This window comes from Notolepis coatsorum (assembly GCF_963971535.1).
Source record: "Notolepis coatsorum genome assembly, chromosome: 4".
Taxonomy (NCBI): Eukaryota; Metazoa; Chordata; class Actinopteri; order Aulopiformes; family Paralepididae; genus Notolepis; species Notolepis coatsorum.
This window is the reverse complement of record NC_140168.1, coordinates 200,892,317-200,918,897: the sequence shown is the minus strand read 5'-3', so window position 1 is coordinate 200,918,897 and position 26,581 is coordinate 200,892,317. Positions and strand designations below refer to the sequence as shown.

The following is a 26,581-nucleotide window of genomic DNA, read 5'->3' as shown; positions in this document are numbered from 1 at the left end:
CCCAACATCAATTTAAAACTCGCTAGGTGGACTAAGCTGGCCAGCTTCAGACTCTGCTGTAGCGTGTTCCAGGTGGAGGGGGCAGCTTCAGACTCTGCTGTAGCGTGTTCCAGGTGGAGGGGGCAGCTTCAGACTCTGCTGTAGCGTGTTCCAGGTGGAGGGGGCAGCTTCAGACTCTGCTGTAGCGTGTTCCAGGTGGAGGGGGCAGCTTCAGACTCTGCTGTAGCGTGTTCCAGGTGGAGGGGGCAGACAGACTCTGCTGTAGCGTGTTCCAGGTGGAGGGGGCAGACAGACTCTGCTGTAGCGTGTTCCAGGTGGAGGGGGCAGAGGAGGAGAACGCCTTCTTACCATTTTACTTCACTAAGGCCTAACAAAATAAATTGTTTGGTTCCTGTTGATTGTCAGTTAAGGCCATGGGTAGGTAGGGAATTTATTTTTTATTAAATTGTTTCCCACGGCACGACTATGGATAGGGAATTCTTTTATTGAATTAACATTTTCATGACAACATGGATGCATGTACTCTGCCAGCATGTTTAATATCCATAATACTAAAGGTTAAAATACAAAGACACTGTACTGCAAAAGTACAATGCACAAAGGTAGTAGTATTAAAAATGCCACCCCTAAATACTACTCACTAAATATCCTGATGTCAGAGAGCTGTGCAAATATTGTGAAATACTTGCTTTTTATATCTCATTATTGACATGGACTGCACTTTCTTTTTTTTACTAAGATTTAACTAAACTTTATTGTTTATTTTTTTATTTTTTTTTACTCATAAAATACATTTGGGTCACACCTAAATCGGCAGGGTCGGTCGGCAACCGGAACCAAACAATTAATTTTGCATGGCCCAAGCAAAACGGGCTATGTGTGAGTCTACTCTCTGTGAACTGGTATTCAGTCCCTTCAGGTCTAGAGAGAGTCGGTGTGTCCCTCCCATGCCCCAATCCTGCAGCACTTTGGAATGCTGCGCAACGTTTACCGCCCGATCAACATGTTTCTCTTTGAGAGAAATGCATGAAACCCGTTCTAGTGACTGGCTGATCCTTAACACTTTGATTGCCCAAGGTTAATTCCTTTTTACCTCCTTGAATGCCCAGGGCCACTTCAATGTTAACGTTAATATTGCCTAATCTATGTTTTAAATTATGGCTATGTGTCTAATCTGCCTGTCGCTTATCAAAGACTCATTTTCCAGTCAACATTGTCGTAGCAGATTGTTTTTTTATCGCTTCATTTCCGTTTTCTAGCATTTTGAAAATCACTTGTTTTCACGGAAAAAATAACACATTCCATGATAATCGCCTTTTACTGGAATATTCTAGAACGTTGTCATTGTTCGGCCTATTTATGAATCGTTTTCAAATAAACGCTAGATTATCGATAGTATATATGTGCGCATGCACGCTCGTGCCGCGAGTTGAAAATCGATTCTCCGCGTTACTGACCGCTCGCACAGCCAAACAGCAATATCACATAATCACATAAAAGCTTATATCGCTGTGAAAACGAGTCTGATTATCCTAATACTGGTAACATAGATTCCTTACCTGAGATCAGATGGTATCCAAATGGATTATCCCAATTCCTGATCGCCATTCGAAAAAATCGATATTTTTATTGATTCACCGTGTATACTGTAATTTAAACACATAATCTCCGCTGCTCTGAGGCTCACTAGTGGAGCTGATCGACGCCGGCTGCGTGAGTGAGAAGTAAAATGTGTAGTCAGGGATTTTTTTTCTCATTCATTTTCATTGAGTTCAATCCAAAAGGGTGAATTACCATCTGGGAGACGATAGGGGGCGCTTTTTTCACATCTGAGCGCCTGGAGTGGTTGGATTTCCAACGGTAGACTTGGTTGATGAAATATGATTTCAGATCGCTAATAAAAAAAAAATAGAAAATACGAGAATTCTCGTGAGTGGGCATTCAACCCGCGGGGGGTAAAACTCGGGTTGGGCAATCAAAGTGTTAAGGTCCACCGAGTTGGAATGAACTGCCAACAGTCCTTGAAGCTTGAGATTATCCCCTCTGTTGCAGAGTTTAAAACTTTTTTTTTTGTGATTTACATTTTTTTTTATCCTTGCTTTTTGCCTCGTCTTGTTGTCTTATCATTACGATTTTATATGCCCATACACAGGACACGCCTCCGCACCAGGGGGGCGACCGGGCCTTCTGCTCAGCCTCTCCTCGGCTGTGGAATGCTCTCCCCGACCATCTGAGAGCACAGTCCGTTGAGGCTTTTAAAAGGGGCCTAAAAACATTTTTTTTAACAAGGCATTTGCCTAAACACTGATGCCTTGTGTGTTTTATTTTTTATTCTTTTATAAATTTTTCTTTTTTTTTATCTGAATGTTTCTTCCATTTCATTGGTTGTTTTATTCATTTGAATTGTTTTTATTAATTTTTTATTCATTTAAATGCTTATTTCTGGATGTACACTTCGGTTGCCTTTTGAGTTTAAATAAAGGTTTGCAACTACTGAGCAGGTTCGCCAGCGGCTGGCTGCCTGCTCAGTAGTTGCCTCCACAACACAACACACGCCCACACAGACACTCACCATAACACACAACACACGCCCACATACACACTCTCCACAACACAACACAACACACGCCCACACACACACTCACCACAACACATGGAGCGGCCCTGTCAATAACATGTTAATGATTGCAAAGTATGATCGCGCCCGAGGAAGTAGGTCAACTCAGAAAACCTGAGATGGCATTGTTGAGAATGCTGTGCGGCATTGTTCTCGTTGAATCGGAGATAACGACCTTTGACCTTCAGAAATGGAGTAGAGCTGAATGATTCCCCCCCCCCCCCCCCCCCCCCCCCTTATCTCCGTCATCCGACTTTAGTTATAATGCAAGTGCCAATTTAGCTCAGACTGACATGATTTAAGCTAAGTGAGGCTGGCAGTTTGTCAAATTGAGTACCATAATACAATACACATTCTATTTATATGATTGCTGTTGTGGGCATTGTGTCAAATCACAACATTTAATGGGTAGAGTACCTGGTTTGATGCTAAATAATACAGACACAGTATTGTGCGTCTGTGATGTTTTCATGCTGGCCGGGACACATCAGAGGTTTATGGGATCTTATCTTTTAAAATCCCAGGAAATGCCCATTCATTATAACGGCAATCAAGGATTTACTGTATCTCCGCTTAAAGTGGCGTTTTGGGACAGAGTACAGGTTTGAACTGTAATGCGGGTCACCTCATAATTGAGCCAGAGCTGTTGAAACGGAATAACGTTTAGGCCTATTATGACAAGGTGACCCTTAGAATGTGAAGAATGCATTAAGGCCCGCTTAGAGCCGACCCGATCAAGCCGGCCTTTCCCAGGTCTTATTGGACAGTGAGAGGTGACCCTTAGAATGTGAAGAATGCATTAAGGCCCGCTTAGAGCCGACCCGATCAAGCCGGCCTTTCCCAGGTCTTATTGGACAGTGAGAGATCATTTTGTCCGTATTCTGTAAATTGATGTGTCTTATTTCATCAGATGCTGAGACAAACGAGATAGATTCTACATTCATTGCACACACATCCACATACACACACTTTAAACTCACTTTAGACACTTTTTAACACTATACCATATTTTATCTATCTATTACTTAATGATTTGCCTCAGTCTTTCATTTTTGCATTTTGTTTGTATTTTGTACTTTAGTTTTGTATATTGTATGTCTTTTGTATTGGTTTTTGGTCTTTATTCTTTTTATTTATTTTGAATTCTTTTACTATATGAAGCACAATCCTAGGAGGCCCATAAATAACCAAGCATTTCACTGTAATGTACATGTACAGTACCTTATATGTGACAAATACATCAAAACTTGAAAACATGAAACTAGATGGTGGTTTTTGAGGTTGGTGTCTCCACTAAAGGTGTTTGAGGTTGGTGTGTTCACTAAATGTGTTTGAGGTTGGTGTCTCCACTAAAGGTGTTTGAGGTTGGTGTGTTCACTAAAGGTGTTTGAGGTTGGTGTGTTCACTAAAGGTGTTTGAGGTTGGTGTGTTCACTAAATGTGTTTGAGGTTGGTGTCTCTACTAAAGGTGTTTGAGGTTGGTGTGTTCACTAAAGGTGTCTGAGGTTGGTGTGTTCACTAAAGGTGTTTGAGGTTGGTGTCTCCACTAAAGGTGTTTGAGGTTGGTGTGTCCACTAAAGGTGTTTGAGGTTGGTGTCTCCACTAAAGGTGTTTGAGGTTGGTGTGTTCACTAAAGGTGTTTGAGGTTGGTGTGTTCACTAAAGGTGTTTGAGGTTGGTGTGTTCACTAAAGGTGTCTGAGGTTGGTGTGTTCACTAAAGGTGTTTGAGGTTGGTGTCTCCACTAAAGGTGTCTGAGGTTGGTGTGTCCACTAAAGGTGTCTGAGGTTGGTGTGTTCACTAAAGGTGTTTGAGGTTGGTGTGTCCACTAAAGGTGTTTGATGTTGGTGTGTTCACTAAAGGTGTTTGAGGTTGGTGTCTCCACTAAAGGTGTTTGAGGTTGGTGTGTTCACTAAAGGTGTTTGAGGTTGGTGTGTCCACTAAAGGTGTCTGAGGTTGGTGTGTTCACTAAAGGTGTTTGATGTTGGTGTGTTCACTAAAGGTGTTTGAGGTTGGTGTGTTCACTAAAGGTGTCTGAGGTTGGTGTGTTCACTAAAGGTGTTTGAGGTTGGTGTCTCCACTAAAGGTGTTTGAGGTTGGTGTGTCCACTAAAGGTGTTTGAGGTTGGTGTGTTCACTAAAGGTGTTTGAGGTTGGTGTCTCCACTAAAGGTGTTTGGTGTTGGCGTGTTCACTAAAGGTGTTTGAGGTTGGTGTCTCCACTAAAGGTGTTTGATGTTGGTGTGTTCACTAAAGGTGTTTGAGGTTGGTGTGTCCACTAAAGGTGTCTGAGGTTGGTGTCTCTACTAAAGGTGTTTGAGGTTGGTGTGTTCACTAAAGGTGTTTGAGGTTGGTGTCTCCACTAAAGGTGTTTGGTGTTGGTGTGTTCACTAAAGGTGTCTGAGGTTGGTGTCTCTACTAAAGGTGTTTGAGGTTGGTGTCTCTACTAAAGGTGTTTGAGGTTGGTGTGTTCACTAAAGGTGTTTGAGGTTGGTGTCTCTACTAAAGGTGTTTGAGGTTGGTGTGTTCACTAAAGGTGTCTGAGGTTGGTGTCTCTACTAAAGGTGTTTGAGGTTGGTGTGTTCACTAAAGGTGTTTGAGGTTGGTGTCTCCACTAAAGGTGTTTGAGGTTGGTGTGTTCACTAAAGGTGTCTGAGGTTGGTGTGTCCACTAAAGGTGTTTGAGGTTGGTGTGTTCACTAAAGGTGTTTGAGGTTGGTGTGTTCACTAAAGGTGTTTGAGGTTGGTGTGTTCACTAAAGGTGTTTGAGGTTGGTGTGTTCACTAAAGGTGTTTGAGGTTGGTGTGTTCACTAAAGGTGTTTGAGGTTGGTAAAGGTATTTGAGGTTGGTGTGTCCACTAAAGGCGACAGTGGCTCGGGAGGTAGAGCAGTCGTCTGGCAATCCGGAGGTTCCAGGTTCGATTCCTGCTCCTCCCCGGGCAGCGTGTCGATGTGTCCTTGAGCAAGACACTTAAACCCTAATTGCTCCCGGTGAGCAGGTCGGCACCTTGCATGGTCGCCTCCGCCGTCGGTGTGTGAATGTGTGAGTGAATTGGTCAAATGTAACGTCGCCGGCGTAACTGTTGTACAGTACAGGGTGTACGTAAGTTTTTCTTCACTCGCCGCTCCGGAGCTAATCCCCAGGACGAGGCTTAAGCGATTACTTTGGAATGCTGTTGTTGCTATGGAGTCGAGTTGCAAGGTGTAGCCGCCGGGGCTCACGGCTCACGGCAAGTCGTCGCTGAATTAGTTGAATTCGGGGACACTTAGGCCTAACAAAAATAATAGTTTGTTTCAGGTTGGTTGTCAGTTTGGCCATGGGTAGGTAGGGCATTTTTTTTTTTATTTTTTTTTTTTTTATTCTTTCCCACGGCGACTATGGATAGGGAATTTCTTTATTTAATTAACCCTTTCACTGCCACACGACAGAAGGTTAGCCCTTTACTATCACACAACCGACGGCGATGCTCCATGGAGCATGGAGGCGATGGAGCATCGCCGTCGGTTGTGTGATAGTAAAGGGCTAACCTTCTGTATTGTCACAGTGAAAGGGTTAACCGGCTGTCGTGTGGCAGTGAAAGGGTTAAAATGTTCACAACAACATGGATGCATGTACTCTGCCAGCATGTTTAATATCCATAATACTAAATGTTTGACTAAGATTTCTATGAAACTTTATTCTAAAAAAAAAAAAAAAAAAAAAAAAAAAAATGATTTTTTTTTTTTTAATATATAATTTTTTTTTTTAAACTCATAAAATATATTGGGTCGCACCTAAATCGGCAGGGTCGGTCGGCAACCTGAAACCAACCATTATTTTTGTTAGGCCTTAATACGAATGCTAAACCTCTGGGTGCATCATCGACCTCAACCTGCTCTACTTCTATAAGTCTCATTGTTCAGGCTGAGTCGAGACTTCCAGAAATACCAGGCGTGAGAAATGTCGTCCGACTGGTTTGGGGTGAAACGGAAGAGGTTCCACAACTGAGGGAACTGAGTGTCATTCTTCAGACGCTGGAGGAACCACATGACTTGAGTTCACTGTGTTGTTTATTGTCGGGTGTGAGTTTTTAGCCCTTTCACTGCCACACTACAGAACCGTCTGTAAGTGTGGTAGTGCAAGGGTTAACCTTCTGTAGTGTCACAGTGAAAGGGTTAACCTTCTGTAGTGTAGTAGTGCAAGGGTTAACCTTCTGTAGTGTGGTAGTGAAAGGGTTAACCTTCTGTAGTGTCACAGTGAAAGGGTTAACCTGTAGTGTGGTAGTGAAAGGGTTAACCTTCTGTAGTGTGGTAGTGAAAGGGTTAACCTTATGTAGTGTGGTAGTGAAAGGGTTAAAGAGGATGCATCATAATCCTACAGGAAACTATTGCTCACAATTTCTTCCAGCACACAATCATTTAGTTTGGAGATCGTTTGCGATGAGGCTTGTGTTCCCATGGTTGAAATCTCCCCTCGAGCCTATTTATGTTTGGTGTCTTTATTATGTAACGCTGATCACCATTAACACAACTTTCTAACGACATTGTCACAATGGCCACTGGCCAATTTAAAGCTATATTAAGTGGTAAACATTCTATTATGTAACGCTGATCACCATTAACCCTTTCGATGTACCCGTATGATCTGATTTTGAGAACTTAACTTTCTCCAAATCAATATTAAGTGGTAAAATAGATAGAATTCCACAGAAACATTCCAAAAAAAAGCAAGAAAGGATTCAATTGAATAAACATTTTGTTCCGTCGTGCTTTACATTTTCCACAGTGTCAAATCCACCGCACCGTCATCATTCAAGATCTATTAAGTTTCAAAATAAAATGTGAATGTGGAATTGCTGACTGTGACTGCCCGACTGCCCCCCCCCCCCCCCTCTGGTATTCGCTACCCTAATAACCTTGACGCTGACTGCCTCTATCAGCTCAGGCTTGCTCATGAGTCGGGACCAGAAACAGCCCGCAACCATCCAGACGACACATTCCACACACGGCCCTCTGAAGTACTGTACATACAGTAATCTCTACAGTACTGTACATGCAGTCATCTACAGTACTGTACATGCAGTCATCTACAGTACTGTACATGCAGTCATCTCTACAGTACTGTACATAGTTCTACCCTTCAGATTAACAGGGTTTGTTATGATATGATTATAATAATAAAATAAACTGTATTTGTATAGCACCTTTCGTACAAGAATTGCAGTTCAAAGTGCTTCACAGCAGTAACAAAAAAGACGGGCATAAAACGAGCATCAAAATAGACAAGGTCGAGGCAACACAGAACACTAAATCACAGTTCTTCACATTAGCATCTAACATTCCAATAGGCCTCTTTGTTTTTACGATTTGATCATCACACATAATATAGAACATTTTAAAATAGACTGTCATAAAAGAGCGGAGCAAAGTTCAAAACGTACTGTATGATATATGTCATCATACTCGCTCTGATGATTGGCTTTATACACTAAAGGTTCCTAGAGTTTTGCACTGAATCAGGAAAATCTGCTTTTAGCTTCTGTGCCACAGAAACGGGGAATGTTTTGCAATGCACTTTAAAACTCATTATTAGTATCTATTGGGCAGTTTAAATCTTTAATAGCAAACCACTTCACCACAGTCTGCAGTTGTTTTTATCTATTTAAAATGTTTAATTTATTGACTTTTTGTTTCTATATATTTATTTATTTATTTATTACGTCATTGTAGATGAGAGCTCTCAATGATCCTTCAAGATTAAATAAAGATTGAATGAATATCTTCCGCTGGCCTTGTATTTAGATCAGACCCAGGGCTGTTCTCGTCTAAAGAAATGATTAGTCGACTATTAGGCTAGTCGTAGATTTCTGTAGACTAATTGATTCGTTGATTCAATAGACAAATCTGTAAAATTGTGTTTGATTGTTTGTGCAGAAAGACCTCTTTAAATGTCATGTTTATGGGAGATTTTCCTGAAAATATCTCATCCGGTGTGGAGAAAAAGACACAAAAAGTCTCAAGTAGTGTAGTTCGATGAACACATTTTCTTCTGATTTTAATATTTAGCTTAAACTTCTTGTCATTGCACAGTGGCTGTAATTTTATTCTGGATTTTAAAATCTATTACTATCCACACCTAAAATGTACATCAACAGGAAGAGAAATGTGCCTGATAAAGGCCAAGGCCAGTCAAACGTAAACAAACTTAAAAATACTGTTCACAGACAGACTTTCAGTTCAAAGGTCGTTCATAAAGGTTAATGTATAAGCTTTGTTGACATATCTCTTTGGAAGATTGCCGATTGACATCTGACATGGAAACGGATATGGAAAACCACAGCTTTTTTTTTACCACTGTAGTATTATAGTATGTGCTGTCGTGCTTAAAATCCTACTACTGTGAGCGACAGTGGCTCGGGAGGTAAATCACTCGCCTGGCAATCCGGAGGTTCCCGGTTCGATTCCCACTTCTCCCGGGCAGCGTGTCGATGAGCAAGACATTTAACCCCTAATTGCTCCCGATGAGCAGGTTGGCACCTTGCATGGTTGCCTCCGCCGTCGGTGTGTGAAATGTGTGAGTGAACGGGTAAAATGTGAGTAACAAATTGTAAAGCGCTTTGGATAAAAGCGCTATATAAAAAAGCAGCCATTTACTGTATTGTGATACTTTTGAGATCCACGATATTATATTGATACACAATGCCTAGTATTGAGTTTTTCTCTGTACTTTTCCAGAGTCTTTAATGAAAGGCCATACGTGTCCACCATATACAATACCAAATATGTTTACTTTCTACCCCTACAGTGGTTTACAGCGAAATTTTTTATTTTCTACTGTATCTGTATGTATCGTAGTACCAGATTCTTGCCGATACACAGCCCTAGTTGACTATGTGCCGTCTTACTTTAAAAAGTCAGTCATTATTTCATACTACTGTTACCTGATTATTAAATGGACAGTGAATTAGGCCTAATTATAGACACTGGATTCAGTTGATGACAGATTCTAGAATGTTCGAATGTCAGCAAAACTATAACACATTTTACATTGTCTTTGTCAACAATTTCCCCTCTTTTCTCTCGCACCGTCCAGCCCCCCTCTGATATCCAATGGTGAGAGGCAGCCGGAGAGACCTTCCCTATGGACGAACCGCGGAGTGGATGGATTGATTCCTATTGACTGTCCTCTGTGACACCGGGACCATGTGGAGAACTCCCGGGGACAGCCCGGGTCCCTTCCCTACGGTCCCGTCCCGACCTTGTCCCCGCGTTGCGGTCACGAGCCACAGAAACTATAGAGGATGACCGACGACTTTCCCTCCGTAGTTATAAGAACAATCGGACCAGGATTTTCCAAAGGACGTCCCAATCCCAACAAACACAGACATTCATTATAAATATTTTTTTTTATATTTACTATTTGTTTTTGGTGTTTCATCTTAGACGTTTTTCTTGAGCTTTGAGTCCTCCGGAGCGGTGGCGATCGGGGAGTAGGGGCCGCCCCATGTGCAGCAGGACAGGAGCTGCCTCCAGTGGAATAACGTAGCCTCAGGACCGTTCCTCCCAGAGAGGGCAGAGGAATCCCACTAGCTGCCGCACCCTGCAGCGCCCCCTAGAGGCCGCCCGACTCTCCGTTTATCCACAGGCCGACCCCTCTATCCGATGGCATGGGTCAAGTTCTTCAGGAAGCCGGGGGGCAATCTTGCCAAATCCTATCAGCCGGGAAGCATGCTCTCGCTGGCGCCCACCAAAGGCCTGCTGAACGAACCGGGCCAGAACAGCTGTTTCCTCAACAGCGCTGTGCAGGTGGGTCCGGGTACTGCTGGTGTTTGGGGATAGTTGTTGTTGATTGTAAGCCATAACTAATTAAAAATACATCTCGGGAATGTTGAACTAGCCCCGATGATCCCTCCTCTCTAGGGTATAATTTCAAGCCAGACGGCCCATATTATAGATTTAATTTAAGCTAGCACGAATATACTGGTATCGTATGGAATTAGAGATCTTGAGAAATTTGATTTGATTTGATCATTATTTATCTCGAACAACCATAAACACACTAGGGCTGACCCCTATTAGTCGACTAATCGATCGAAAGGAGCCGTAGTCGACTGCCAACCTCTTAGTCTAATGCAATTTATTTTTTATTTTTTTATACTTTCTTTTTATTTACATATTTTTTTTTATCATTCTCTCCAAAAGAAAATAGGCTTAGAAGCGTGGCTAACGCTAATGGCATGCATACCAGAGGCTAACTGCCTAAGAAAACAGGCACAGAGACACTGAAAGAGGATTTCACCCATCTAATGAACACACTAGACTAGACGAATATCAAGATGTATCCATCAGTGGACCAATTGCATGCTTTTGCAGAGGACAAGAAGCCTTCCGTCGACTCCTTCAGACATTAAGCACCCCCACAGCCCAAATGGAATGATGAAAAAAAAATAATAATAATTGTTATTATTATACTTTTTATTTTTATTTCGGCCAATCAAAGTCGACTATCCAAATCCTTAGTCGGGGACAGCCCTAAAACATACAAACTTGAAATAACAAAAAAATAACAAAAAAAATTAAATACAAATAAAATAAAATATATCTTCCTAGACATGGAAAGGTACCAGCCATGTCAGCTCACTGACAAAGGGGCATAGATTTTGCTCAAAAGTTAAACTATTTTAAAGGAACACGCCAACATTTTGGGAAATTAGCTTACCGTCTTCTCCAGAGAGAGACAAGAAGATATAGACCAGTTTCCTCTCTCTGCGTTCAGTAGAAAGCTATCTGGCTGCATGTTAGCCTAGCTTAGCACAATGAATGGAAGTGGACAGTGACGGGTAGCTTTCGGGAGAGGTGTTAGTTGGACAATAACTAGGCTGCCCGTTGCTGTCCGCTTCCATTCATTGTGCTAAGCTAGGCTAACGTGCAGCCAGATAGCTTTTTACTGAATGCACAGAGAGGAAACTGGTATCCATCTTCTTGTCTTTCTCTGGAGATGACGGTAAGCTAATTTCTAAAAATGTTGGCGTGTTCTTTTAAGCTAGGTGTTAAATTTGTGCTAGGAGGAGGAAAGTGAGGTCAAGTGTACACGGTCGCTGCTATTGCGTATTTGAGCTTGTTAAGAGTTTTGATCTCCTTTATTACTGCTTTTGGAATCATCCACATTAAATGTTATTGCAGATAGGTAAGGTTTAGTGTATTTCTGTTAGAACCTATTGTAGGTGGAATGTACAAGTTCAATCATTTGTAACATACAGTGTCTGTGACATTCAAAAAGACGCTGAAAAACGGATCCATGCCTTTATCTCAAGGCGATTTGACTACTGTAATGCAGCACTCCTCACCGGCCTCCAAAAAATAAATAAACACAGAACGACTCCAACTCATTCGAAACTCGGCAGCTAAGCTAGTCTAGGGCTGTACCGAATGCTTCGAAGCTTCGAAGCTTCGATCATAATGTTGACATTCGAATTCTAAATCAACATTCAAAATGATTTTTTTTTATTTATTTATTTATTATTATTATTATTATTATATATATATTTTTTAATTCTCTTTTTATTGATTTTCTCCATGGTCCATACAAACAATATCTTGACTTCTCCTTCATTTATCTCGGCTTTCTGTAGTACAAATTGCATCAATTGCTAATAATTCTGAGTTAAAGTGCAGAAGTACAAGTACGCACATGAGGACCCATACAGTCAATAGCATCCTATAATTTTTTTTTCTAGACAAACAAAAACAATAACCAAAAATAACATAACAAAATAATATGTTAGGGTGCATCTCCAATAAATCTGTATCTACCATAAAGCAAACAAATAACAAAATAATATGTTGGGGTGCATCTTCCTGACATTCAACTCCTTTTACACAAGGTTCACTTAACAATTAACCCGAATGGACATTTCTATACACCTTAAACCAGTGATTCTCAAACTTTTTACACCAAGTACCACCTGAGAACGTAGCTGGCTCTCCAAGTACCACCATATGACCCATCTCCCGCCAATGACTGATTAACACGTCATTCTCCGCCATGCGTAATCTGCCAATGACTGATTAAGGCGTCATTGAGATCAATATTTGTCATGGTATTCACATTTCACGCACGGAGTCCTGACTGGTGCTGTAGATCTCCGCTCAACTCTCCAACGCTTCAATACCGCCACCTGGTGGCCGATCGGCGAGTTGCCAAAACCGGAAGTGACCGGAAATGCTTGGTCCGCACTCTATTCCGTCCGGCCACTCGCTATCGCTCGCGGGACTCCATCTTGACACACTGGATATCGATCCGTTGCCATAACTCAATAAACAACATTATTTGGATGTATATAGTATTATACACCCTGGAAATGGATCGCATAGATCAACATCCCATAATAGCGATATTTTTGCTCCAGTATCATCCCCCATCGCTATGAGGAAGCTGCCGTGAGTTATAGCGTTTTTGATTATTATTATCCATACAAACTGTTCTGATCTATATATCACCCATACTACATGAATAATTTAACGTCGGCCATTGCATTATAAACGACCCCCCCCTTCCCCTCCGGTCACCAGCAGATGATGAGTCATGACGTTTAGGACCTTGTACAATTGACATTTTTAATATAACGTTGATCGGTGTCAAATGGCATTTGATAATCTAATATATGCATTTAGGCCTATAACTCACGTTCTATGAAATACAGCAGAAAACGATAAAAACATATTTATACTCTGGACGGTATTTTAGTATGAATGTGTGAATGAAAAAGTAAAACGTTCCTACATCCTGAACGATAGATGAATGGGCCATAGTAATGTCAATTTAGCAATACACTTTAAAAAGTTATAGCCCTGCAAAGAAGGTGAACATCTCCATAGACAAATAGAGCTGGCAGAGGATGGTATAAGAAGATTACAATGCCTGGCGGAGAATGGGTTTTAAAATACAGTCTATTCAGCTATGCACAGTTCACGCAGGAGGCAAATGTATTCCTAATACCATTATTTATTGTTAACTTTTGTCAGCCACAATGTACAAAGGGGTAGCACTAGAACTAGCAAACTCTTCCACACAACTCATACAATGCAAGGGTCATTGAGAACATAATAACTAACATTCTTAGAAAATTAATAACAACTGTATTTCAGCAAATGTACTTAATTCTCTCTCTCTCTCACACACACAGCAAGCAATTTTCCTTCATTCTCTCACACGCACGCACGCACGCACGCGCACACACACACACACACACACACACACACACACACACACACACACACACACACACACACACACACACACACACACACACACACACACACACACACACACACACACACACACACACACACACACACACACACACACACACGTGTTGTTGTCCATTGACAACTCGCATAAGCAGGGCCGGACTGGGGAAATAATTCAGGCTGGGAAATATAGTGTGAAATATAGCCCCAGTCAGGCCACTTTCTAAGTGGGGGTCCCCCACCAGGAATTCTTTTGTTACAAAGACTTAATTTCCTGCATTCTGGTGCAGGAATTTTTGAAATTTTACCCTTTAAATGCCAGTGTTTGTGATGGGCATCACAAATTATTGTATATAAAAAAATATATAAAAAAAAACACATATTCAATACATTTTCGAATTGTAACCCTTTAAATGCCAGTTTGTGTGATGGCATCACAAATTATTGTTAAAAAAACACAAGTAAAATATTCAAATGCAAAGTAAATTTTTCTGTGGGGAATTATTACAGGCTAGGCATGTATCAATGATTAGCAACAACACAGATTTTGATGGATTTTTTGTTTTTTGTAATGTCAGATGTAACAACTCTTCAGAAAAGTGGGAGTATTTCATTTTTTTTCTGACATTACAAAAAAATCTAAACATAAAAATGGTTATGATCAGGGCTGAAGTTGAATAAAAGATTTATGACTGTTTAGACTGCATTACTCTCTGTCACACTGATCTCCTGGTTGTTCCCCACTTAGCTTACCGTAATTCCTCTAATAGTAACCCCGGCTTGTATTTGTTTCAACTGTAGCGGGTACCAGGCTTGTATTAGGAGGAGGCATGTATAAGAGAGAGGCCTATATTTCTAATTTTCAAACGGATCATAATGAATAAATCAACATTTTGTGTCGGTTTGAACCCAGTAAAATGTACTGGGTTCATTTATTGAAACCAAGTACTGTATGAAATAGTAAACAGTGCAATTACAGGTGGTCACTGGTCATTTCAACGTTTTCAAAGTGAAATCAAGTAACTAGCTCAGTATGCAGCTCAGTATATTAGTAACCCGGCTTGTATTAGGAGACCGGCTTATAATTGCTTAGCTCAAGAGCGCACCCGGCCATTAATAGAGACCCGGCTTGTATTTGAATACCGGTTACTATTAGAGGAATTACGGTATCTAACTATCTGCAACTAGAAACACTGGCCTGGCCTGCTTCTATGTTCAGTGGCCTGACTGCACAATTTTTTTTTTATTTTTTTTTTTTTTTTAATTTTGTCAAGTACCACCAGCAGTACCACCAAGTACCACTAGTGGTACGCGTACCACAGTTTGAGAACCACTGCCTTAAACAAATGAAGATCGTAACGGTGTAATGTACATTATCCATCTTTCCCATTTCTTCTGAAACGTATCCTGTTGCAACCTAAAAGAAAAAGTAATTCTTTCCATCTTAAAAATATCATAAATAATATCAATTCAATCCACTGTTGGAATTTCTACTTTCTAGTAATGGCTTTCCTGCTAGCCGCATTTAGTATCTGAAATATATATCTATCCCCATTTTCTGATGGCCTGGCGCCCAAATATAGACTCTCCAACTTAAATGGGATGTCCACCTGGAATACTTTTTCAAAGATTTTATGGACCTCCCTCCAGAAAGGCATCAGCAAGGGACAAGACCAGAATATGTGGTAATGATTTGCCTCTGAGAGGCCACACTGTCTCCAGCAGTTGGAAGATTTGGTATGATGACTCCCTTGAGCTGGAGTACTAGAGAAGAACCTAATCAGGGATTTCCAACAAAATTATCTCCATATTGGTGAACTTGATGTTTTCCATTGTATTTCACATAAATCCTCCCATTCCTCTTCCGTTATATTTAGGTTTCCCTCCCTTTCCCATTTCTGTTTTACATAAAATGAATTACCTTTTGTCTGTTGTAATCCCATATAGAGTCTTGAGATGGTTTTTTGGTTTGATTTCGAGACATAAGCCTCTCTGAAGACTTTTAATTAAAAAGAAATCCGAAAGCGTTTGTTTACTTCGCTTCAGTAATTGCTCGATATAGTGCCGAACTTGAAGATATCTGTAAAAATCTTCATTTTTCAAACCATGCTGCAACTTCAGATCTCGAAAGCTCTTCATGGACCCCTGATATAAAAAGGTACAATATGCTGTTCGGCCTAGAGTCTCCCACCCTTTAAACCTTACGTCCATTATTTTTTCCATTATATTATAATTTTTTTTATCTTTTTTGTATATGTATTCAATCTGTTTAAACCAATGGGGTTTTTCTTCACATTTGTTTATTTAATAAAAAATACTAATTTAATTAGATTAATCACTTTATTCAAATTGATGATTTAGTTAAAAAAAATATTAATAATAATTTCTTTTATGAAAGAAATTCAATTCAAAACTTCATTCGAATACTTCAATAGAGGCTTTGAATGTTAAAAAATTACATTCGGTACAACCCTATAAGCTACTAACTAGAACCAAGACATCAGTCCAGTATTAGCTAACCTACACTGGCTTCCGGTAACATTATAATCGATTTCAAGGTCCTCCTGCTTATATACAAAGCACTAAATGGAACAGGACCAAGGTACATTGCAAGAACATTGCGATCATCTACTACTGGTCTATTGAAGGTTCCAAACCACAGCCTAAAGATAACCGGGGATGCAGCCTTTGCAAACTATGCACCAAAGTTATGGAATGGACATTAGGGAAGCTAGAGCTCTTAAAAAACTTACCTCTTCACCATAGCCTTTTAATACACTCCACTGTTGATTGTACTGTAGCACTATTTTACTTTGTCCATTCTATTTTATTGCACTGCACTATGCATAATTTTACTCTGTCCATTATATTTTATTGCACTGCACTATGCATCATTTTACTCTGTCCATTCCACATTACTTTTTATTGCACTGAACTTTAAAACTGTGTAGGACCCATGCCTAGAACTGCACCCCCTGAGAGGGAGGTTCGAAGGGGTAGTGGGTATCAAACAGGAGGGAATACTGTCAGGTTTTAAACTGTGGATACCAAAATGAAAGGTGCTATACAAATAAAGTTTATTATTATTATTCACATAACACTGTAGAACAAGTCAATAAGTACCCCTTTGTAAGCCGCAGCCTCCCTTGTCATTACACAAGTGTAATAATAGAAAGCTTAGAGCATGTTGCCCCATTATTTTAGATATCAATAACATTCGTCCACTGCACAATCGATCAATAATAGAGCTATACCATTTGTCATGCTGTTTGTAATGGGCATTGTAGATGTGATTCAAAGCATCACCGCAGGCTAGTGATTTTATAATTAGATTTTTCCAACACTAGATTTCCATTCACTTATAACCTGTTAAGCCGTAAGGTCCCCCAATTGGGGGACCCTGCTTTTATTTATCATAAATCGATCAATAGAGACCGTATTCGATCACCAATTATCATATCATGGGGTATCTTTGGAAAGCCACACTCATTGGCTACAACCCTGTCAAAAGATTTTTGAGATCGCCAAATGATTGACTGAGCTAGTGCCCCGGAGTCGGGGGTGGTAATGTGTACTTTTGCGTACTTTGGCGCACACCTCACATATCGGCATGTAACTCGATAACCGCTGAACGGATTTTGTCATCTGAAACGGCAATCGACAGGCAACAAATAGGGCTTTAATTCTATCTATATATTGTATTAAAAGAAATGAGCACCCGAGCCGCTAGAGGTCGGCAAAGTGGCATCGCGAATCGTCCTCATGAGGGCTCACATGTGGGCCCTTGGATGTTTTTAGCCAATAGTAAAGACAATAACCCTATCAAAACAGTAGTCAAAGTGTATATTTTCATTTTTACCGATGTTTTATACGATTTACCGAAAATAAGAATTTATCAAAAAAATTCTAATTATATCTTATCATAAAAAAAAACGCAAGGAAATGACTAAATCCAGATTTAACCCTGTCATTGAAAAGAGGAGCCATTTCCCTACCCATAGATGTATGATTTGGCCATAATAAGGTCAAGGTCAAATATGAATTTATAATTAAAATCGATTATCATTTATTACTATATCTACAAATCCTTCTGTTTAATCATCTTCCCTTTATTCATTTGCTTCGATTTTCTTTACACTTGATCTCAGGAAGGTGCTGAATGAGCTCGGTTTGCTCACAATTGTAACATGGTGTTATTCACCGGCACAGATGCAAAAATCAATCATAATTTATATTCTTTTTTTCATTACAATTTACTCAAGCCTAGTAACAGACACAATATATCTGACACTGGAAATACATACCCCCAGGTCCCTAGATGTTCCTAGATACCAAGAACATGCGAATTGGCCTTGTAGAAGTGGAGCAATCTTCCATTTACTTAGGCTAGGGCTGGGCGATATGGCCTAAAAATAAAATCCCCGATTATTCTTTTTTAAATCTGATTTAATCGATTTTCTTCTCTTGAAAACTAGAAACGCCAAGGAAATCATTCAAATAACCTTTGTTTTTATTTGACACAAAAAAATTATCAAACCAAGATGAATGTCCCTATTGGGATTGAAGTGCAAACCTAACTTTCACCAATCTTCACAAAAAAAATATAATATAATATATATATATATATATATATAGAAAAAAGGTATAATATCAATATTTATTTGTATTTTAATTTTTTTTAATTTTTTTGTATCATTCCATTTGGGCTGTGGGGGGTGCTTAATGTCTGAAGGAGTCGACTGAAGGCTTCTTGTCCTCTGCAAAAGCATGCAATTGGTCCACTGATGGATACATCTTGATATTTGTCTAGTCTAGTATGTTCATTAGATGGGTGAAATCCTCTTTCAGTGCCTCTGTGCCTGTTTTCGTAGGCAGTTAGCCTCTGGTATGCATGCCATTAGCATTAGCCATGCTTCTAGGCCTCTTTTCTTTTGGAAAGAATGATAAAAAAATATATAAAATTTTTATTTTTATTTTTTTCGACTAAGAGGTTGGCCAGTCGACTACGGCTCCTTTCGACCGATTAGTCGACTAATCGATTAATAGGGGTCAGCCCTAATATATATATATATATATAAGGTTACCGGTACTCTTGATAAAACAAAGATGAATGTCCCTATTGGAATTAATAGTGCAATAGGGCTGACCCCTATTAGTTGATTAGTCGATTAATCGGTCGAAAGGAGCCGTAGTCGACTTAGTCGAATATATTAAAAAAATATAATAATAATTTAATTTTAATAATTAAAAAAATAATAAAAATGTATCATTCTTTCCAAAAGAAAAGAGGCCTAGAAGCGTGGCTAACGCTAATGGCACGCATACCAGAGGCTAACTGCCTACGAAAACAGGCACAGAGGCACTGAAAGAGGATTTCACCCATCTAATGAACACACTAGACTAGACAAATATCAAGATGTATCCATCAGTGGACCAATTGCATGCTTTTGCAGAGGACAAGAAGCCTTCAGTCGACTCCTTCAGACATTAAGCACCCCCACACAAAAATTATAAAATAAAAATAAAATAAATATTATATATATATATATATATATTTTTTTTTATTGACCAATAGACGGCAAATTTTGGTCAATCATAGTCGACCATCCAAATCCTTAGTCGGGGACAGCCCTATAGTGCAATAACTTGCTTTTTCACCAAACTTCACTTAAAACTAGGGATGTTCAATATTGGCTTTTTTACCGATACCGATTTACCGATACCCCCCCCCCCCCAAAATTATTAAATAAGGAATCATTTCAGGTAATTAACATTACATATCTCTTGTCGTGGAATTAACACAACATTATGCATACTTTTGACAATAAAAAAAATCAGAATGTGTTCTTACTTGCTTGCCTGGGTAAATAAAGGTTAAATAAATAAATAAAAAAAATTTAAATAAAATTATTTTGAAAACTGATACCGATAATTTCCGATATCACATTTGAATGCCAATATCGGCCGATAATATCGGTAGGCCAATAATATCGGACATCCCTACTTAAAACAAAGAAAAGGTGCCTATTGATCATCAAACAAGAATGAATTTCCCTATTGGGATTAATAAAGTGCAAATCTAACTTTCACCAAACATCACTTTTTGTCAAATAAAAGGTCACTATTGAAAAAATAAAAAATACATTTTTTAAATCGATTAATTTTTTTTTAAATCGTCCTAAATCATTAATTCGAATTAATCGATAATATCGATTAATCGCCCAGCCCTAATTTAGGCATGTACCTTTAGGCGAGATTTCTGAAAATAGGGCTACAGCTTAACATGATAAAACACAGCAAACGAACTAATACAAAGAATTGCACAAAAGGCGTATTAATTACAAACTTTGTACAGTCCTGACTTGTATCAAATGCAGTACAATACAATGCGATTAGTCAGACCTATGGGGAAAGAAAGAAAATAATCATTCTTGGATTTAATTACAGTGATACCACGTTCCCAGAATGGACCTGTGTGCTAAGTGCTAAGTGGAGTTCTCAAAGCCTGCATCATCTGCATGATTCGGGTCATCCGCTTAATTAGCATCGCTTCTGTCACGGCATAGGAACTTACGCCACGTTCCTCCTCCCCTAACGCACGCACACACGCACACAGAACTTACGCCACGTTCCTCGTCCCCTGGCGCACGCACGCGCACACACACACACACACACACACACACACACACACACACACACACACAGAAGATAGATTTGCTGCCACCGACGTCGCTTTTAAAAACCTCCAGAGCTTAGTCACTCCCTGAGTTTTGTCAGAACTTCCCAGCAGTTGACTAGGAAGGTTGTTTATGTCTACCGGGATGGCGGTGGGAACGTCTGCCGGGGTGTTGCTTGTGAGGTCACTCTCAGGGGCTGTGACTCAATGTGGTGGAACGCGTGGTAACTAGCCGGTTCACACTGGGCTGGGCTTTTGTCATTTCTCCCATCGCCCTCTTTCCTCTCTGTGGCCTTGGAGGCCCCAGCCAAGAATACCAAACAGACCATACACAGTCATAGACTCTACACCAAGAATACCAAACAGACCATACACAGTCACAGACTCTACACCAAGAATACCAAACAGACGATACACAGTCATAGACTCTACACCAAGAATACCAAACAGACCATACACAGTCACAGACTCTCTACACCAAGAATACCAAACACACCATACACAGTCACAGACTCTACACCAAAAATACCAAACACACCATACACAGTCACAGACTCTACACTAAGAATACCAAAAACTACCACCGTCTAATCTGCCCGTTGTTTATCAATGACTTGTTTGCAGTCAACATTGTCGAAACGGATTGTTTTTTAATCGCTTCATTTCCGTTTTATAGCATTTTGAAAAGCCCTCGTTTTCAAGGAAAATATAAAGATTCCGTGATAAAAGGCATTTACTGGAATATTCTGGAATACACAAACTGTCATTTTCGGCCTATTTATGAATCGTTTTCAAATAAACGCTAGATTATCGATAGTATATGTGTACTTATGCACGCTATAGAAGCGGGCTAAAATATCGATTATCTCATTTCCTGATCGCTCGCACAGCCACACACACACACACACACACACACACACACACACACACACACACACACACACACACACACACACACACACACACACACACACACACACACATGCATAGGGCAAACGCTGATATATAGGTGAAAAGAGCTCTGATTATCCCAAGACTGGTAAAATAGATTCCTTACCTCAGATCAGATAATCAGAAATATCGATCGCGTTTATTGATTCAGCATTGGGTACTGTAAATTAGTGTTGTCACGATACTGGAATTTCGACTTCGATAAATTATAAATTGTGTTATATATATATATATTTTTTTAAACAAATTTAGCTTTTGTTGCTGGTTGATTCTCCTCAACTTCAAGTCTGGTACTATAAGAGAAGATAAATATAACACTTTTAAAACCCTTTGTTTATCTTTAGATCACACATTTAAAAATAACTGTTCATCTCACTTCAATCATTTTTATTGCAAATGCAGAACATGGTATTTTCTCAAGCAGACAGATGTAAACACTGTAATCTGTGTTGCATGTACCTCACAAACTGAACAGTTAGTAACAGTTTTTATTTAAAGATAACGAGAGCAAGCGAGAGAGAGAGAGAGAGAGAGAGAGAGAGAGGTATCGGTAGATAGAGAGAGAGAGAGGTAGCGGTAGATAGAGAGAGAGAGAGAGAGAGCGAGAGAGAGAGGGAGAGGTAGCGGTAGATGGAGAGAGACAGAGAGGCTATGCTCGGAGCATTTTAGTAATGTTACATTTTCAACAAGATTGCTGCTATTTAAACACTTGGTGGAAACGGGGTAACGTTAACCTTATGTCGACTGTAGTATTGTATGACCTCGACATAACGTTTACACGTTAACGTTACTCCGTTTCCATGCAGTATTTATAACGGTGGCCAGCTAAGCTAAGGGAGCTAACTGCTAGCAGTAGCTAACGTTAGCTGGTAGCTGTAACGTTACAACGAATCAGCTGTTGATATTATGCGCCATCAGTAGACAACGTATCATGTATTAAACTAGAGTTAATGGTTTAATGCTTCAGTCACAGTGACGTTGAAAGAGCAGCTGTCACGAACCTCTTTAATTTCTTTATGGAGATCCGCGCTGGCACTGCTCTGTAACACCGCTTGCAAATAGCATTGGGGAAGCTTTAGCTTGTCCTTCGTTGTTTACTTCAAACCCGAAGTACCTCCAAACAGCACTTCTGCTGTTTTCTTTATCCACAAGCACAAGTTGCGGAGGCTCTGCATTTGCCATCATTTTCAGCTAAAAGCTCTTGTTTACAAATACAAACTGAAGACTGCTCTGTGAGGGGGAGGGCTGGACTCGGAGCAGGCGGAACAGTGCGTCAACAACTTGCTGTAGAACACTCGCCAGCTGGTACCGATACTGCAGAAAGTATCGGTATTTCGGGAAATTAGTATCGAAGCAGTTTTAAATATTCAGTATCGATATGTATCGATACTTCGATATTTTTGACAACACTACTGTAAATACATAATCCACATGTTTTCCGGGCCGGCGATCACAATGGATTCTTCAGTTGGCTCGACGGAAAAGTAAAACGAGGAAACTGGCCCGCCCCCTTCCCAATTGAGCTCAGAGAGAGTCTGCAACACTAACCTGAGGCTCGATTGATGAAATATGAATTCAAATCGCCAATAAAAAAAAATACGACAAACAAACACTATATAGCGTTGGCGGGCACTCAGCGGTCGGCATGAACTAACGACAAAACGCGTGGCTGGCATCCAAAGTGTTAAGGGACATTCAATCTTTGTATTGTGTTAATTACAGCTCAATGAAATGATGTACAGTAGATGAGAAAATGGTAATACCTTGTTTTATAATGACTGCTACCACACCATTTACATTTTTTAAGTTGTAATTAACACAACAAGGATTCAATTTCCCAGATGACATCACCGGTGGCTACATTCAAACTCACTTTCAATAACTGTCAAAACTAAATTAATGTGTGCAAAACTGTTTAGAGTCTTTGTATGTGTGTGAGATTATGCACAAAATAAATCTGCATTGTTTTTATTTTTTTGGCGAAGTGCCCCTTTAACACATCCGTGGCCATCCACGTATATATACATGATTGGAAGCCGGCGAGCGCCGCGCTCCAGGGCCCATTTCATTCCTGCATGAGGAAGGATAATAACGATAATCTAGCGTTGATTTCAGGATGATTAGATAATCAGGCGATAAATGACAACGTGTTTAGTGGATTTCACTAAAACGCTATTATCGCTCTTTTCCTGGGATTACTAAGAATCACCAAAACTATACTCATTCAAAACGGTATAAAGCGGAAATGTACGGATGAAAAAACAATCTGTTTTGTGCATGTTGACTGGAAGCAAATCACTGACAATCGACTGGTGTATTAGACCCATAGCTATAATATAATATATATTTTAAGCACTCGCAAGGGAAAAAAGCGTCCCATTGACTTACAGCACTGGCGTTCTATACAGAAGGTAAACAGCGACCCCTGGCCGTGAATGTGTTAACAGTGAAGGACCATGTGACGTTCGTCTGTGAGGTGGCGCTCATTGATGATGTCATCTCTCTCGTCAGGTGCTGTGGCATCTGGACATCTTCAGACGGAGTCTCCGCCAGCTCCCGGGACACTTCTGTCTGGGAGAGTCCTGCATCTTCTGCGCATTAAAGGTACAGTGTGATCATTACAACTGACCTGTCTCAAAACCCGGCCCCTTTTCTTGATCCTCCAATCGTCAGCTGTGATTCAGACGATCGAGAAAAGAGGGCGGGTTTGATATAGGTCAATTGTCTTGTAGCGATTCATCACTCTTGATATAGTAGCTGTTTGGTTATTTCATTTATTTATTTGTTTTTATTCTGGTCCCCATTAGCTGATGCCAAAGCGATCACTAGTATCGTGTAGTGTACTAGTACTCCCCCAATGTAGAGTTTCTTCCCCTTCGGATGTATATATTTTTTATGATCTCTTTACTACACAGTTCTGTATATCTGTATGTCTTGTATGTCATAAATGTCCTGACTCCTGATGAATTGAAAACCCAGATGTAAACCAGACGAAAGTCTTTCTCTGGTCTGCATCCTCTTAGCAGTTGTTTTGTATTGAGCCGTACTGTGTATTGTACCCATTCTGCAATCTGTTAATAAAGTTTTCAATCAATTCAATCGCTGGGGTCCATTGGGCCTAACAAAATAAATTGTTTGTTTCCTGTTGGTTGTCAGTTAAGGCCATGGGTAGGTAGGGAATTTATTTTATTTTATTTTTTATTTTTCCCCACGGCGACTATGGATAGGGAATTTCTTTATTTAATTAAAATGTTCACGACAACATGGATGCATGTACTCTGCCAGCATGTTTAATATCCATAATACTAAAGGTTTGACTAAGATTTTTATGAAACTTTATTGTTAAAAAAAAAATCGGCAGGATCGGTCGGAAACCGGAACCAAACCATTTATTTTGATAAGCCTTATAAAACAAAAGGCAATTTATAGAACAGAAACACAGAGTTAGCTTGACATTATACTGGTAGACAGTACATACAGACAGTGGGCTGTGAGGGGAGCAGTAACTTTACATTACAGAGAGTTAGGGGTGTAACGGTACACAGAAGCCACGGTTCGGTACGTACCTCGGTATTGGGGTCACGGTTCGGTACGAGTTCGGTACAATAGAATTTTCTTTTTTTTTTATAATAATTTATATATTATATTTATGATAATTATTATAATAATTATCATTAACACTTTGGGTGCCATGGGTTAAATTCATGATATACCATAGATTGCCAGCTCTATTTGTCTATGGAGAAGTACCCCTTCTTTGCATGGCTATAACTTTTTAAATTCTATTGCTACATTGCCATTATTAGGGCCCATTCAAAGTCCTATATGTATTGTTCATTGTGTAGCAACGTTAAACTTTTTCATTCACATATTCATACTAAAGTATGGTCTAATGCAGGGGTGGCCAACCAGTCAGAGACTAAGAGCCACAAAAAATGACTGTGGTACCACAAAGAGCCACACCATATACCAGCGTTTCTCAACCTTTTTTTTTTCAGTCACGGCACCCTTCATGTGTTTATAGGTCTCACCCTCTGGCCTCTGAAGTTGCTAATGTCTTTTTTATTTGGGCCTCACAGGGTTAAAAGTACCCTGTGAGACCCACAGTTGCAAAATTACAAAATCACTTTTAGCCATTTAAAAAAATAATGTTTATTTAAAAAATGTTAAAGGGGAACTATTTTACTATTTCTTTCACTATTTGGGCACTTTTACACAATTCCTGTGAGTCTATGGAACACCTAGGTTTAAAAAAAAAAAAAATGCATTGTTTTGTATTTCTAATCAAGTACTAAAAACCGCATTTTTCTACCTCAAGATCTTAAGCCGTTTTGAGGCTGGGCTCCAACCACTGTGTGGCCTGGTGCCAACTGACACATCAACTGCCACATTATTATGCAGCTGAGAAATCTCTGACATCACAGATATGCACATTTTCAGATGACTCAGTTCAGTGAGGGTGAATATTGTGAGAGGAGAATTGGAAGAATTCGCCAATATGAGAATTAGAGACATATATCCTATTAATATAAGTCCACATAGCTAAGAAACAATGGTAAACACTGAAAAAAGCCATTTATAAGATAGTTCCCCTTTAAGCACATGTATAGTCAATTGGTCCTGTTGTTCAGCCTCACAATGCTATTTGATAGTAAATGTGTGTATATGTCCCACCCTCTGGCCTCTGAAGTTGCTAATTTCTTTTTAATTTGGGCCTCACAGGGTTAACCTCTTAAGCCCGAGATATACAGTAAAAGTGTATATTTTCAGCATTATGTTTGTTTACCAATTATTTTAACTGTTATTAGTGAAATATAAGATTATAGAAATCTCAGGGCATTGAGTCGGAAACCGGCGCATATTGACAGGAGGAAGTGGCACAGCCAAAAATGAGTGTAGTCTTTTGAAGGAAGAGACTCAGGGCTTTCAAATTTCTACCAAACTACCCTACCCAGCTCACACCAGCCCCTGTCAATCATCTGACTTCTGGATTTACTTTTTAATTTCTCTTATTTTTTGGGATTATCTCCCACAAACCTGAACGTTATTGCCATAAAACAGAACGCAGTTAGTTTCTCTACCTTTCTGTGAACGTCTTGCAAAAAACGGTGTTG

The 26,581-nt window shown here is 39.8% G+C and overlaps 1 protein-coding gene across 2 annotated transcripts in view; it reads left to right on the top strand.

Annotated features, from left to right (window-relative positions):
• usp53a (ubiquitin specific peptidase 53a) overlaps window positions 1-26,581 on the top strand; it is a 173,235-nt gene that overhangs the window by 26,695 nt on the left and 119,959 nt on the right. For both annotated transcript variants that reach the window (XM_084312808.1, XM_084312809.1), the window contains exons 2-3: window positions 9,684-10,396; window positions 23,979-24,071. In XM_084312808.1, the coding sequence (XP_084168934.1) occupies window positions 10,253-10,396; window positions 23,979-24,071 (237 nt within the window). In that variant the 5' untranslated portion in view covers window positions 9,684-10,252. The remainder of the gene's footprint in view (window positions 1-9,683; window positions 10,397-23,978; window positions 24,072-26,581) is intronic.